The sequence below is a fragment of the Alligator mississippiensis genome, chromosome 16 (genome assembly GCF_030867095.1).
Source record: "Alligator mississippiensis isolate rAllMis1 chromosome 16, rAllMis1, whole genome shotgun sequence".
Taxonomy (NCBI): domain Eukaryota; kingdom Metazoa; phylum Chordata; order Crocodylia; family Alligatoridae; genus Alligator; species Alligator mississippiensis.
Window position 1 is genome coordinate 21,809,701 of NC_081839.1, and position 16,121 is coordinate 21,825,821.

At 48.2% G+C, this 16,121-nt stretch overlaps 1 protein-coding gene across 1 annotated transcript in view; it reads right to left on the bottom strand.

Annotated features, from left to right (window-relative positions):
- STT3A (STT3 oligosaccharyltransferase complex catalytic subunit A) overlaps positions 1 to 14,571 on the bottom strand; it is a 30,639-nt gene extending 16,068 nt beyond the window's left edge. The window contains exons 1-9 of the mRNA XM_006267372.4: positions 14,488 to 14,571; positions 12,541 to 12,666; positions 11,492 to 11,552; positions 10,365 to 10,486; positions 8,704 to 8,849; positions 6,783 to 6,873; positions 5,055 to 5,161; positions 2,556 to 2,720; positions 150 to 330 (exon numbers count right to left, since the gene is read on the bottom strand). Coding sequence (XP_006267434.2) covers positions 150 to 330; positions 2,556 to 2,720; positions 5,055 to 5,161; positions 6,783 to 6,873; positions 8,704 to 8,849; positions 10,365 to 10,486; positions 11,492 to 11,552; positions 12,541 to 12,628 — 961 coding nt within the window. The 5' untranslated portion in view covers positions 12,629 to 12,666; positions 14,488 to 14,571. The remainder of the gene's footprint in view (positions 1 to 149; positions 331 to 2,555; positions 2,721 to 5,054; positions 5,162 to 6,782; positions 6,874 to 8,703; positions 8,850 to 10,364; positions 10,487 to 11,491; positions 11,553 to 12,540; positions 12,667 to 14,487) is intronic.
- Between the last annotated feature and the right edge of the window lie 1,550 nt (positions 14,572 to 16,121).

The following is a 16,121-nucleotide window of genomic DNA, read 5'->3' on the forward strand; positions in this document are numbered from 1 at the left end:
AAAATGCAATTTTTCTTTTGCTCATTCAAAGCTGAATTATATTTGATCATATGGTCGCTCTCCAAAACAAAGGCAATGAAAGCAAACTGGAAATTAGATGCGATTTATAATCATCAAGAATGCAGCTTTTAACACAGATCTCAATATACCTGTCAACATCAGCACAGCTCCTATTGTAAGAAGAACAAATCCAACCAGGGAGATCACACTCCTGAAGAGAATTTCAAACTGCTGAGGGTTCAACTTGCTGCGCAGGTAGTCCACAAAGGCATGGATCTGACACAAGCCAAAGACCCCAAGAGCAGCCATGTGCTCAGATGACAGAACAGGCTGAAAGAAGAGAAGGTGGAATCAGATATGGAGGGCAGCGGCCACTCTGTGTCAGATTCACTGTGTATTTCAATTTATCCTCCAGCAGCACACTCATGGGAATCCCAGGTGCCTTCCCCTTGGCACAGAAGACACAACACATAGGTGGGATGAGTCACTTTCTTGCAAAAATGAATTGAACATTAAGGCTCTTAGGAATCCCCAGCATCAATTAAATTCAGGAGCCACAGTGGAAGCTCTTATCATTGGGAATCCTGGTTTTCTCTGTTTAAAAAAATCCAAAATTCTCTGATTAAAACCCCAAATTCCGTGTTTTTCCATGATTAACACAAAATGTCACTACATATACAAGTATCAGTTGAACACAATGTTTTATTGATATACTTACAATTTGGAAGCCTACCGGTGCTTCAAACATTATAATAAAATAAATTCTAAATACCTGTATTTTGGCATTTGATTTAGTTTTATCATGAAAAATGAGAGCTCCCCTGCTCCATTTGCTCTCCAGGATGCAGGTCCAGCTGTGGCTATCCCTCTGCTGCTTTGTGGTGCTGAACAGCCCCGATATACTGGTGCCCTCACTCCTGACCCACAGCCTCCTAGCCCCCACAGCCTTCCCAGTGCCCCTCATTCCCAACCCACAGTCCCCTGGCCCTGCAAGTACCCCTCACTCCCAACCCACAGCTCCCCCATTCCCCCAGCTCTGCTGCTGCCCCCCACTCCTGACCCGCTACCACTTGCCCCCAGCCCTCCACGTGTGTATGAGGCAGGGCATGGGAGTGCCGGGGGGGGGGGGGGGGGGGTGTTCCTGACCATAAGTGATGCATTGAGGGAGGTCATGGGATGGCGGAGGCTCATGCCCCCCCCTAGATTTGTGTGCCCACAGTGGGGTGCAGGACTGCAGCCTAGCTGAACCAGCACAGGCAGGAGCTGTCTCTATGGTCCAGCGGACCAGACCTACTGTGGTACAATGGAATAGGGCAGCGAGACTTTTCCACCATCACCAGGACCTCTGCACAAGCCACACTGCCAGCAGCATAAGGAGAAATGGACCGGGGGAGGCGGTTGCACTGCCCTCACCTCTTCCTGCTGCCAGCCGCTCACATGTTGGGCTGTGGCTCTACCCTGCCAACATGGCCTGGCTGCTGCTGCCACCACCGCTACCCTCCGGCTGTTTGTGCTGCCCCCACCCCACCTCCCCGCTAAGGTAGAGCCACAGCCTAAGTGGAGTGGCAGTGCTGGTGGCCAAGCCATGGTGGTGGGAGGAGGCAAGAGCAGCACACCCCTATCCCCTCCCCCCAGTCCATTACTCCTCAGGCTGCTGGCGGTTTGGCTGGCATGTGTGTCCCGGCAGCAACGAGTCTCACTGTCCTGCCCACTGGGCCATGAAGGCAGCTCCTGTCCATGCCAGTCTAGATAGACCACAGCACCTCATGCCCACTGTGGGTGCACAAATCTGGTGGGGCATGTTCCCCTCTAAGGGCCCCCGCCTGGATGCATGACCCATGTCATCCCCTTGCATAGACTTACCTGCAGGGAGATGCTCTCCACCACACTGCCTGGCTGCCACATGCATGTGTGCAGGTGCATATGCACATGACAGCCCCTGCCTGTGGTTGTCCTCCTCCCATTCCCCCCAGCCTCAAACAGCCCCTTGCAGGCTGAAACTCTGCTAACCTTTAAAGGAGAAAATCCATGTTTTTTCACAGCAAACAGAAAACCCAGAAACTCTGCTCATCATACTAATTCCTTTTCCAATTATAACTTGTTTTGAAGAGGTGGTTGATTTCAAAGTAATTTAGGCACCTGAATACATTTAAAAATCTTTAAAAATCCTTTAAAAAACTGGATGCAAGTGACACACTTAAGATCACAAAGTGAATGAACGTAACAGAAATAGAACTAGAAAACAACTCTCCCTGGACCAAGCTGTCTGCCTTCACTTATTTGGCACTGTTGTCTTCTTAATACAAAACAATCCAGAAAAAAATAAGAGATCCAGACCACATGCGTAATAGTGGATTTTTACGTGATTTAAAAAGCTTTACAAAGTTTCATCATCCCTGTTACAAATAAGATACAAAGGAACAGAGAAGCAAAGCATCTCCACTAAATTCACAAGCAAATTAGTGGCAGAGCTCATAAAAAGTCAGTCAACTGTAGTTCTCCTGCTCTAACCACTAAGTCATGATCTTTCCTACTGCTTCACTTGGTTCTCTTACCTGGAAGCCAACAAAGGATATTTGCATAGACAGGATGGTCCCTAGGCAATACACCGTACAGTAGGCGACATAGATCCTGTGGGAAAAGCGTCCTGTCAGCATCAGCACAAGGACATGTAGAGGGATCAGGTTGATCAGGAATACGTAACCACCCCAGGAGGAAACCTGACCAAAAGGAGGAAAAGAACAGGTTTATCATCAGAGCAAGATGAAGAGGAGCCAGTGTTTTAGAAACAAACCCCTCACTCTTCCGTGAAAGGAAAAACAGACCCAAGTACTCTAAGGAAGAGGAGTTACTATCCCTCTTATAGAAACAGTGGTAAATGTGATGCAAGCAATAACTGAAGCATCCTGCCCCAATACAAATACATAGGAAAAGTCCCATTTTAGGTAGAACTAATAAAGTGAAATTCAAAGCAAGTAAAAACTGCAGTTTCTTTCATAGACCGGGGCTGTGCCAAGCTCTTCCCAGTGGAGCAGGGTAAGTTTCTTAGAGTCTCAGAACAGCAGAGACTCCCTATGCCTGAAGAAGGGTGGCTGTGCCTGAAACCTTGTGCCCAAAAGCTTGCTAAGAACTTTTTTCCAGCTACTTTCACCCACCTACAGTTCTCATTTTGATGCTAGTTCTCTTTGCTAGCTCAGCAGCAGCACTCTGAACATTCAGCAGACTTCTCTGCTGGCTTCAAACAATGGAGAGCTAAAGTCTTTCTTTGGCTTTAGGTACAGCTAGATAACCATTTCTTTCAGTAGGTCTGCAGCAAACATTACTGTTGTCTTTTTATTAGAGGTGCACTGATACATCAGTCCAATATCAGATTAAAACTGATAAAAAGAAAATTGTCTGCATCAGAAATTGGCCTGCTATGGTCAATAATTTGGCCAATAAATGGCCATGCATGGGTGCAGCCTCAGCGTAGCATGTAGGTGGCAAGGAGCACAGCTGGGCAGCTTGGAAAGCTGAGTGCACCTGGAAAGTCTGGTGTGGTAGAAAAGGAGGGGAGAGGAAGAAGGGAAGGGGTGTGGGGGAGCAGATCAAGACCCCCGCGGTGAAGGAGGAGTGGGGCTGAGGCTGCCCATCCAGGGCAGGGCAGGCATGGGATGGAGCTGCAGCTTGTCTCAAGTGGTGCAGGGAGCGAGGTGGTTCCCTCCACTACGTGCTGCTCATCCAGGAGCCACTGGTCTGGAGACTTGTCTGGCCTAGTCAATGACTTGCCTGCTCATCCAGCGGCTCCCACCACTGCTCCCACTGCTCATCCGGTAGGGCACTGGGTGGGGACAGGGGAGACATGTGCCCCCAGATCTGCATTGGACCAGGGCTGCACCAAGCTCTTCCCAGTGAGGCAGGGCTGGGCTCGGTGCAGGTGGCAGCAACACTGGGACAGGGGGACTGGGGGGGCTGCAGCCACTGCAAAATTTGCCGTAGCCCCCCCAATTCCCACCCCCATCCCAGTGCTGCTGCCACCTGCCCCGAGCGCAGCCCTGCCCCGCCGGGAAGATCGCAGCCCCAGGGCACCCCGTCCTGCACAGATCCAGGGGCACATGCCCCGCCCCTCCATGCCCTGCTGGATGAACAGGCGTGTGCCAGACGAGCTGCCAGACCAGTGGCTCCCAGGTGAGCGGTGCACAGTGACAGCAGCCCCCACACCCCTCACCCTGCACCCCCCAGACTAGCCATGGCTCCATCTTGCCCCGGCTGGGCAGCACTTGCCCCAGCCCCACTCCTCCCTCACTGCAGGGGCTCTGATCTGCTCCCCCTCCACACCCCTTCTCTTCCCCCTCCCCTTCCACCACACCAGAGTAACCAGCTGCATACAGCTCTTCAAGCTGCCGGGCTGGTATCAGAAATTGGATCGGTATTTGCCAATACGCCTCTTAAAAATCGGCTACTGGTATTGGCCCCAAAAATCTCTCTCAGTGCACCCTTACTTTTTTATTTATCATTCTCCAACAGAAGGAAGAGAATGTATCATGGGGCTGTCCCAATTCCAAACAACTTCTCTTCTTCCAATTAACACTTGGAACTGCCTTTAATCTACAAGATTAAATGAGCTCTTCAGCACTGAATTTACAGGAAAACAGACAAAAGCTTTTGATACGGATTTTGCACTAGCTTTTTTATTATGAACATGGCCACAGCTGACGTTTACTACACAAACAGTATGACATAACGCTGGAAGCGATTAGCAGCTAATCTGTTACAGTATTCATGGAAGTTGAACGGAACACTGATCATATTTGGCTCCATTCAACCTCTCTTCCTGCCATTCAGATAGCCTTATACTGTTTAACGCTTGCTATAATTTACAACCCATTTTTAACAATGTCCTTGTCATCCTTTTCCTCATCATTTTAGGTACAGAAAGCTAAAAGTCAAAGGGTCACAAAATGTCATCCGAGAGGGCCTCTGGATTTTAATGAAACAAAACAAAACAAAAACAAACCAAATCCTGCTATGTGGGGACAAAGAAGCCAAGACATTAGGAAAATATAGACACTTACCATGTAGAAATAGGCAAGGGCACACATGGCTGCCCAGTAAATGGAGCCAGTCTTCACTGCTTTGATCCACATGTAATAGGTTAACAGCATGCAGAATATGGCAATACCTAAGGAACACAGAGAGATCAGACTGGACAGACTATGAGGATATTTCCTATGAAATGTCAAATAACATTTTTGCACAGATAGGACAAACTCCTAATAGGAAATACTGAATTACAAGGAAAAAAACAGCTCAACAATCCTGTCTAAAGCAGAGATGGCATCCAGTGCATGGGATTTTCATAAGAGTTGTCCTACCACTAAAGATTCATTTTTTACCACAATACTTTTAGAGAACGTTCTTCCACATACATATTTAGAAATGGACAGTTACTAAAACTGTGTAGCTCCTATAGCTCTACAGGCACTATAAAGTAGACTCATGGGGCACCAGTGGGTGGGGTTAAGTATGCTTTGTTAATACTATATCAGCTGGTAAGTGTCATTTTTGTCAAAGCACACACCTTCTTAATTGAAATGGTCTTGCTGTTGAGACTGCCCAAGTGTGTATGTGTGCTACAGTTAACGAGATCAGTCCAAAAAAATAAAATAAAATTCTGCAACTCTACAGTCAGATCAAATGAGACACATTAATGGATATTTACAGGAAATGATGCTTCTTAACAGTATTCTTCTCATCTCACAAGGAGCTGTTATGAAAATTAATGTTTGCAAAGAACCATTAAAAGGTAGCTACCTTCATTTTACAGGTAGGGAACCGAGGCACCAGCAGTTTATGGGATATGCCCCAGGAAAAAGCAATCCAGAAGAGCCAAATTAATGATGGTGTTCCTAGTTTCAAATGCTTTGTTCTTTCCAAACTAATATATTACTTCCTAAAAGCCTAGGATTAGCTTGTGTCAAACCAATGACAAATAAGCAACATGTACCACTCTTAAGTTCTCAAAAAGATTAAAACAAAATAACCAAGATACATTTTATAAGCAGCTACAAACTGCTACTGCTATGTTCCACTGCCTCAACTGTGCTAAAATAACTATTTGGGCTGATAACATGTCACTTTTTATACAGCCCTGGACCTCAAAAAACCTTTGACCCCACATGTCAATCTTACCAAGTTTAAATTAGTGTTAATGTTTTTTTCTTACTCTATGTATCTGCCATCAGTGCATCTCCATGACTCATCTGCTAACTTTGCTTAACATGTTGACCCCTGGTAGCCCCTCAACGGCTAATATAGCTACAAAAGACCAAGTTTTATTCTATTCTATTCTAGACAAAATTGTCTCTATCCCAACTGCAGAACCGTTACCAGATGCTAGGTACAAGCACAAGCAGACCTGGGGGAGTTGCAAATCCTAAGTACAGGCTGTGGAACTGCCAAAATCCCTTTTTGTCTCATATGGTTACCTTATAACCAACCAAATTGAAACGTAAATGGTTTGAATATGCAATATGACATAACTATGCAAAAGAGAGAAACAAAAGGTCTCTTCAGAGACAGATCTACCATCTCAGCCGGATAATAAAACATGCTGGCTGGGCAGAAGAGGGGCCATTTCCAAGCAGCGTGGTTTTTATTTGCTGATTGGTATTTATCTGCTTGCAAATCACTGGGAATGGCGTTCCTACTTCATTTGCTAGGCCCTTTTCAGCACAGAGTGGCTCTTTAAGGGCTGCCATCCATCTACAAAAATCCCATTTAAGGAATCCTGCAAACCTCACCTTCATTATCATAAGAGCCGGCAACAGAACGAGAGATGTAACCAGGCACCACAGCAATCATGGCAGCAGCAAGAAGTCCTGCCCCTGCATCCTGGGAAGCACACACAGTCAGAAGGAAAAATAGACCACATCAGTCTTAAGAGAGATTTTTCAGACAAATACAACACAATTAATACAAGGAAGAACCTCTGCATGGCAGAGAATAATTCTCAGCTTCAGGGGCCCTGGGGAGAATTCCTCATATTCTTCTCCCTCTAGTTGCTATCAGAGATCTGCCTTCAGTTTCAGGGGAACAAGAAATGAAACTTCTGTGTACTGGGTGTAGAGTGACAACTAAACGCTTCTGCCCCACAATGACCTGAAACACAGCCTAGAGAACAAGCTTCTGAATATGACATGCTCAAGTTCAGAATGATGGCTGCATTTAACTAGGCTCCTGATGCTGCCTTCATTACGTATGCAAGATGCTGAAGAGAGGCAGAAAGTCCTTAAAGGAGCTGGCTGGCTGCCACGGAACCAGGGAAGGAACATTAGGCTGGCCAACGATTCTTCTCTAGCCAGTGCAACAGTCTGAGCTCTGACACCAGGGCCACTCTCTCTAAACCAACAAACATTTGAATAAGCCAAACAAGTAACATGAAAGACTTTGCCCCTCATTTCTTTGCATCACTTTGCAAAGCAACTTTGATGGGAAAATAAAAGCTAGACACTCGAGACCAAAAGCATAATAGCTTGTGCAGGTCAAGGTGACCTGGCACTGGCTCAAACACATCGCGCTGTGATTACAAGCCATGCAAATCATTTGATCCTCAACTTTAGGCCAAGCTGAGGCATCATTAGGGCTAGCTCCCCTTGGCCCCATTCTCCACTATACACATAATGGGCAAGGAAAGCAAGCTCAGCTGGAAACCCAGGCCAATAACAGGGTATGTAGGCTCAAAATAATGCAACAGTCACAAACCCTATCCACAACAACTGGGGAGTGCTGCTACTTTTTAATCTCGACATGATCTCACAGTTGCTATCTGACTGGCTACCCCAGGACCACACATTCAGAGATCACTGCAGAGCAAATTAGAAGAGCAGGGTTTTCTGGTGGAAGTCAGTTAGAAGCCCATCCCAAAATACACAGATTTAACAAAAACATTCTGAAATTACGGTCAAATAAAGACACCAAACTGCCGGATTAATCTGACTTGTAAACAAACAAACAAATCAATACATGAACTAGCAGACATGTTGGAGAAGAAAAAATAGAAAAATATTAGTCAGCTCTACTGAGATTTTCATCAGCGACATTCTGAGGAAAAGTTTCTAAGTGTTTTTTTCCCCCATGACATCAGAGACAAGTGTTATTAAAATATCTGACTGGAAAAAACCTGAAGACTGAACTGCTGTCAAAACAGTGACTTCTTCACTTTCATAGTTTTATTTATATTATCTTCTAACATATTAACAGCAGTGCATGAGCTGACAGTTTCACAGGAGTCTTGAGGCCAGAATGGACCACCCAGGTCACTTACCCTGACTTCTTGTACATAATCAGGCCATTATACTTCACGCCAATAATCAATACCTTTGAATTAGCTTGGAAAAAATTTTCAATTGGAGCACCTGTTTTCAATATCCTAATTACAACAAAGGACTAATTTTCTTGCTGAAGTATAAAACTATCTTGTTACAAACCAGAGACATTTTATTCAGATTGAACATATTAATAGAACAAAGTACTGCTTGATTTGTAAAATAAGAAAACAAACTTCAAGGTCTTCTGTGAAACAATTTCTATGTTTTGGCCAGCTCTAAGTCGCAACTTGGCACTCGTGTTCTGAAATACATGTATACCAGAAAGCAACAAGTATAGCACCTGGTTCCTAAAAAGTCACCAAATCTACCCTCTGTGTTCAGATTTACTCTTTACCTTGAGCTCTTTGGTGAGGTGATAAGTTACTATGGTGGTGAAGGAAGAGAAAAGGGGAGCCAGGAAAACGCAGACATTTCGGATGTCAATGGTAACATGGAAGAAGTGTAGAACATGGTAAATTGCTGCTGATGTGATCATTAAACCTGTGGCAGAGAGATTATGTTAGGGAGGGATTACTGATTTGCTACCAACATGTTTGCTATATTTCATTAAGAACAGCACACAGTCAAGACATTTAAAAAAAAATGGACAACTTAAGCACTGTAAATAAGTTTAGAGAGAAACCGTCAAATTAAATCATTTAACCAAATTTTTCACTTGTTACTGAAATTTAACAAGTTACTTACACTGCCCCACCTAATGTCTGCTGGTCTCAGGGACACCCAAAAGCTTCCAGAGATCAAAGCTTTGATGGGGAGAAGGGGAAAAAAGGAACATCTATGAAACTTCCCTGAGCCAAGAGGATGCTAGTTAGTTTTAAAGGGACAACAGTCAAACTAGTGTAGCCCCTTTAGAAGCCCCCATCTCAATTTGGCTCCATACAGAGGATAACTTAGATGTACATTCTCCCTGGCCTCAAATGAACCAGACAGCAGCTCTACACTGGGGTCTCACTCTGTAGAAACTGAAGCACTAACTGGAGCACTCGGCAATCCTAATGGAAAAAAATGTAATTCAATTAAGTGAACCTTGGGGCTTACTTGGAATTATGAAAGCCCAGATCAGGTATTAACTCATAGATTTTCATTTCACCACTTCCAGGTAGAAAGTAGGCAAGGGTGGCAACTTAAATCTTAACTCATTTAGAAAGACAAAAGCTTTAGTCTATAATGGAGCAATGGTCTCAAGTTGTAGCAAGGGAAGTTTAGGTTAGATATTAGGAAGAAATTTCTCACTAGGAGGGTAGTAAAATACTGGAACAGGTTACGCAGAGAGGTGGTGGAAACTCCATCCTTGGAGGTTTTCAAAACCCAGCTGGGCAAAGCTTTGGCTGGCATGATCTAGTTGGGGCTGGTCCTGCTTTGAGCAGGGGGTTGGATTACATGACCTCCTGAGATCTCTTCCAACCCTAATTTTCTATGATTCTATGTGCCACTCTGTCCTGCCTGACTTCAGATTAACACAACTAACTGCCTCTCTGCCATTACCAAAGAGAACACAAAGGAAAGCTCACCTAGTGTGGAGTTTAACAGATAACTGGAACTGCTTAATATCCAATACCAGCACTGAAAGGGACACAGGCACTATGATGCATGTACAACAAAGAGTATCTGCCTATTACTGTTCAGAATCCAACTGGAGACTGGAACACGTCTGCCTCTACCTTGTCCTTGATGAAGAATGCTTATGCTCCACTCAGCAAAAAGTACGTGAAATACCAAAGTCTATCAGACACTAGCTCAGTTGGTTACTACATTATTAATCTATTTGTTTATTCTCTATTATTTCTTCAGGACTGTCAGCCATGCAGCTAGTATGAACACCATGCATTACATGAGACTGAGTTAAATTAGATGCGTCTTCCATTTTGTAATTGTTCTGCCACAAAGTTCACAGGGCTAGAGAAAAGGATTTACCAGATTAAGAAATAAATCTCAAGAATTGAGACAATTACAGAATCTCTGTACCACCCACAATCCCCACCCCCCCCGGTTTACCTGGGTATATGGTTCCACCAATGATCCTGCCCAAAGGGTACCAGGCTCTGTCATCAAACCAGTTATGAAATTTGTAGAAGCCTTCTTCTGCCAGAAACCGTGTTGTGCGGTAGTTAAAATACCTGTGATAACAAGATTTGTTGAGCATCTCTGCAGTCTGAACATGGGAAATGCTGACTGTTTACTGCTACTCAGCCTTTAACTAATGAGCATATTAAGAAACAGTGCCAGCTTTGGCAGATGAGTGCAAGCTTGAGTGCTAAGCTGCATTCTGTCAGGATAAAAGCCTTAATCGATTCATGTGCAAATGCACCAAGCATTAGACACAAGGAGCACTGGCCATTTCTTTACTTTGATTCAGATTTTAAGCTAATGACACAAAGTTAGATGCTTATGGCTGAAAAGCTGTCAATACATTTTCTGAAAAAAGGAATAAAGCAGCTCCAATCCCCGTGTATCCAGGCTGTTGAAAACTGACTATAAAGTTACAGCTTATTTTTATTAGGACACCATAGAAATAGCAAAGCCAGAAAGAATCACCAGCAGCATCCAGGCTGACTCCCAACCCTGCAGTAAACATGTCATAAGAGTCCTTATTTCTTTATTCCAGTTTCTCTGAACTGCTCCAAACCTCTGCTGTGGTAGCCCTCCCCACCACTCCCTCAGGGCATGTGTGCTGCCACCAACTGGTTTTATAGGTAATCCTTGAAGGTAATCATCAGAGCCTCGTAAATTAACCAATAGGAACTCAGTGCCCTGAGTGTCACACTTTCAAGACTTAGAGCTTTATTATCTATGGTATTTTATTGTATTTTGGAGGGTCCTTTGTCCATTCCCTTCAGGTTTAGATAACTCCTGCTGACAGCCACAGAAGTCAGAACTACCCATTTAGTTTAATCCCATCTAAATCAGCACCATGTGCCTGCAGGAACTGCTGGATTCTGGGAAGTGAGTGCTTCCAAAGACATTTAATGAAGGGTATATGCTGAATCCCCCACCTTCAATGCCAGGAAGTTTTCCCAGCATCCGAAACATAACACTGCAGAAGGGCAACGTAAACCTAAAAGCAGAGTGACCTCAGAATTCTATATAAGAAAAAGGCCTGTAACACTCAGGGGAATACTTACGGATCAAATTCATGGATGACACTTTCAAATCTTAGAACAGAGAAGAGTCTAGTGGAGAAAGCTGCAATACACAGGCAGAAGAAAGAATCAATGCAAAGTATTTACACAGCAAAGGAAACTATATCCAACTCAGTTTCTTTATAAGATGATAGCTTAAAGCAGTAGTCACCAACCAGTCCATCCCAATCGACTGGTTGATTGTGGAGCCTCTGACAGTCGATCTCAGCCTGGGAGGGCTGAGCCTATGTGTGCGAATATGCACTCGGCCCCCCCAGACTGAGATACAGAGCTGCAGCTGCTCCAGGAGTGATGCAACGCCCTGTGCATTGCGCTGCTGGGCTGAGCTGCATCCCCTGCCCGCCTGGTGGCAGGATGCACATGGTGTCACGCCGCTCCTGGGGCAGCTGCAGCAGGGCTTGGCGTGCAAAGCCCAGTACACAACAGCAGCTGCCTCCACCCTGCACACAGACTGGGGGGGGGAAACATGCCCCCCTGGGCCTCTGCCAGGATGCGTGAAGCATTGGGAGCTCCCCTGTGTGCCTGGACCACCCGACCCAGCTGGAGCACCCCCTGCCGCTGCCCCACTGCCTCCCTCACTGAAGGGGACTCCATCTGCCCCTCCTGCCCTTTCCTCTGCCACAGACTGAACTGCTGTGCAGGGTGGGAAAGGGGAAGAAGGGTTGGGGGTGGTGGTGCATGGTAGATCCTGGGTTGCACTTTAATTGACAAAGTGATCTGGTACTTAAAAAGTTTGGAGACCACTGGCTTAAAGTCTGTGGAAATGCAGGATGCCCCCAGCTAAACTGTATTTAGTTTCTTGGCTGGGAATGACTGGGGAGGGAGTCGGTCACTGACTGTGGGGCGGAGATAGTGAGATGTTATTTATCAAAGTTCCATGTATTAAAGGCATTAAGTTTTTTCTCTAAATGCTATTCTAAACATAATTTAGAGCTGCACTATCCTAACAAGTGCAGAATATTCTGGTGGGCTAGCAGCATTCAGGGATTCTTTAGAGCATATGCATAGTTGAATTTGTGGCTCAGACTTACACAGCACAGCTGCCATAGACAGGATGAGGAGTTTAAGCAGCGTGTCCTGTTTCTCATAGGACAGGCGAAGAAACCCTAACTTGGTCATTTTCACATCAAAGGCAGCAATGGACAATGCATAAATACCTAAAAGAGAACAGAAGACAAGCCAGGAGCAAGATAATTTGTACCCAAAAGCAGCATTTCTGATTCCCTTCAGAACCCCACTAATTCAAGAAGTAAGTGTACAATTAAATAGGAATACCAAAGACTGGGACACTACCATATCGCAATGCCCTCCATTTCTGCCATATACGGGCTGTCCACAACGCCAGTCTTCCTTTCTCTTTGCTCTGTGTGTTACCCCCTCTGAAAGCTTTCATTGGTGCCCGTCTCTTACAAAATCTGATTCAAACTTCTTACTTAGCACAGACCACTTTAGATCCCTTTCCCTTCCTCTCCCTGGCAGATCAGGCTCCTGCTTTCTACCATGCTTGACTCAGGCCTGAGACCTCTGCCCCATTCTCAGCTAAGCAGGCATCTCCTCTCACACTCTCTCCAAATTCATCTTTAATACTCAACCAATCCCTCATTATCCATAATCCCCTCATCTGATCAACTGTCCTGAGTCTAGTCTTGTGTTTGTTTCCCTTGCCTTAGACCACAAGTTCTTTGGGGGCAAAGGATGTGTCTGTTTTTCTGCGCATAAAGTACCATGTAAATATATATTCTATACAAGTATTTACTAGTAAAAAAAAATATGCCTCAAGCACTCCCTGGCATGAAACTCTTCCTGAGCTTTCAATGGGACTGGCAAAGAATACATGAAGAACCCACAACACGCGCAGTGAGTTCATACCCTTTTTCTTCCCTGGGATGTATAAGGGTCACCAGAAAGGATGTTTTACATCAAGGCTGTCTAACAGGTGGGCTGCAGGACTCATGGCGGGGTCAGGGGGGGTTAACATAACCCTGCAGGCTTGCTGCTGCTCCTAGTGCTCCTACTGCCAGGGTGCCCTGTCCCTCCTCCAGCTTCCGCTTCCTGCCGCTGCTCCAACAGGCAGGGTAAGGCGAGGCAGGGGCAGGGGCATAGGCAGGGGCTCTGGGACCCCTGCAGTTTCTGTGACAGGGGAAGCAGCCAAAGGGCCTGTGCCGGGCACATGGCTGGAGGGGGAGGGAGCAGGGTGGGAGGGGCCTGGGCTGCCCATGCCCTGGGGGAGGAGCCTGGGGGGCACCTGGGCTGCAAGCGGCCCACAAGTTGGACAGCTCTGTTTTACTCTATAACCTTGACTAGAAACTCAGGAGTTTCCTAGCGCGGACCAGCGCGTCGACCCACTCCAAGTCGACATCATCTGCTGAAGTTTATGGGCAAACAAACCACCAACAGCTTTGTGACATGGGAGAGTGGGAAGTGAAAAGGGAGCCGGAGACTCCTGCCACTTGGGGGACGCGCGGCTGGTTTTGTTGCCATGTCTCTAAGCAAGGACCGGGTTTCCCCCGCAGTTCGCCACGGGGCCGATGTTCAGGGCTCAGACAGCGTCCCGCCCGCCCGCACGGCCGACACCCAGCGAGGCGAGTCGTGCGGCGGGCCCAGGCCGGACGGGCCCGGGGCTCTTCCACCGACATACAACTCGCGTCACAGCTTGTGCCGCAGCCACACGCGGCACGACCCCGGCCTCAGCCCGGGCTTGACACGCGGCGCCCGCGTCCGGAGACAGACCATCGCTCCGCGCGCCCGGAGGCGGCAGACAGCAACCGGCCCGGAGCCCCGCGCCCGCCCGCCCGGCCCCGCGCAGCGCCACTCCCAGGGGCCCCGCCCCTGCTCCCAGCGCCGGGCCGGGACCGACACCACCCCGGGCCCCCGCTGCGCCGGGTCTCCGCAGCGCCGAGCGGAGCCCCCGTGGTCGCCCCGGCCCGCGCCGCTGCAGGGCAGGAGGCCCGAGCCCCCGCGGGCCCCGCCGCCCTCACCTGGCAGCCGCTCTCGGCCCCGCTCCCTCAGCCATCCGCTCCGCGCACCCACCCCTGCTGCCGCCCCGCCCCTCAGCACACTCCATTGGCCCAGGCCGGTGGCCCTCTGCCGGCGCGGCGATGCGAACAGCCAGCCCTGCCCTCAATGGCTACAGGGCCTGCCCCTCATCCAGCCGTGGGTGGGACTTAGGTGCCTGCGGTAGCCTCCGATTGGTGAAAATTTAAGTGGGGGGAAGGAGTCTCAAAAGTGCGGAGTTTGGTTGAGAGGTGAGCAGTGACGTGTCGGTCCGGGTTCGGAACGGCGGGGGACGGGACCTCGCGTGTCACGTGATCGGGGCGGGGCGGGGCGGGGGCGGGGCTCACTCGAATCCGGCGCTGTCAGCGTTGTAGACTCTGCGGCGGGACGCGGGACGCGGCTGCGGCGGGTGTTCTGACCTTCCCCGCGCAGGGCCGCTGCTGGGAGCTGTCGGGTTCGCAGAAGCATCGTGGTGCAGCGGAGCAGCGCGTACAAAGATGAACTAGAAAAGATGCCAGCAAACGCATCCAAAGACAGGCCCGTCCCTGGGCTCCCACCTCAGCCCCCAGACCAAAAGGCGTCCGTCTGGGGCTGTGGTTGGGATCAGTGGGCACATCTGGCACCAGGACATCTCGCGCATCTAGGAGCAGCAGCTCCTTCCACTCGACCACGAGACGCTCTAACACTGCGTGGAGGCAGCGCCCACCGTGGATTCGCCAATTCGAAAGACTTAACAGAGCCCACCTGGCAGCCGGCGAAGGAGTGGCGTGCAGCCCTGGGCTCCGTCCGGCCTGGCTGCCGCTACCTTCATTGCTCTCACCACAGCCACAGGCAGGGGCTCTGGGGTCGGGCAGCTCAGCAGGACACAACGGCGCCAGGAGGGGACGCTTGTCAGTGGCTGGGGGCAAGGGAGGCAAAACCACCTGCACAGCAGTGGCAGCAGCGGGGTGGCAATTGCCTGCACTTCGGTGGCAGTGGGACAGGAGAGGTTTGTGCAGCAGGGGGAATCACCTGCATGACCGCGGTGGTGGTGGCAGGGTTGGGGGGGAATAAAATGATCCTGCTCCCATGACAGGAGGAGTGCGCATACAGGGAACCTGTGCAGCTCCCACCACATGCAGGCCATGCGGTATATGGCCCCTGCCTGCTCCGAAGTTGGATAGCCCAGTTCTAGCAAAAAGTGAGTGTACGAAAAATTAACTAGAAAAGGTACCAACAAACGAATCCAAAGAAAAGGGCTGCAAACAGGATCTAGCAGTCCAGAGATCCAAAACTGCCATCTCCAAACCTGCTCAGCCGCTGTCTAAACCTGGAGATACCTGAACTCACAACACACTTTCCCGTTTGAAAGCTCCCCACGTGTCTGATTTTTCAGCTTCTCCACACATGCAGAACCCTGAGCGCACAGCTCCCGCTTAACCTGGGATCCAGAAACTAGGGTAGTAGTACTGGAAGCCTCTGGGAGGCCTTCACAGTATACCTAGCATCCTGACAGGATCAGGCCCCTTACAAAAAGCAGTTGTAGCCATTTCAAACATGGAAGATCCTAGTGGTTAAAGCAGTTGTCCAGGAAGTGGAAGATGTGGGTTATACCCATGGTTTTCATCCTTTTTTCATT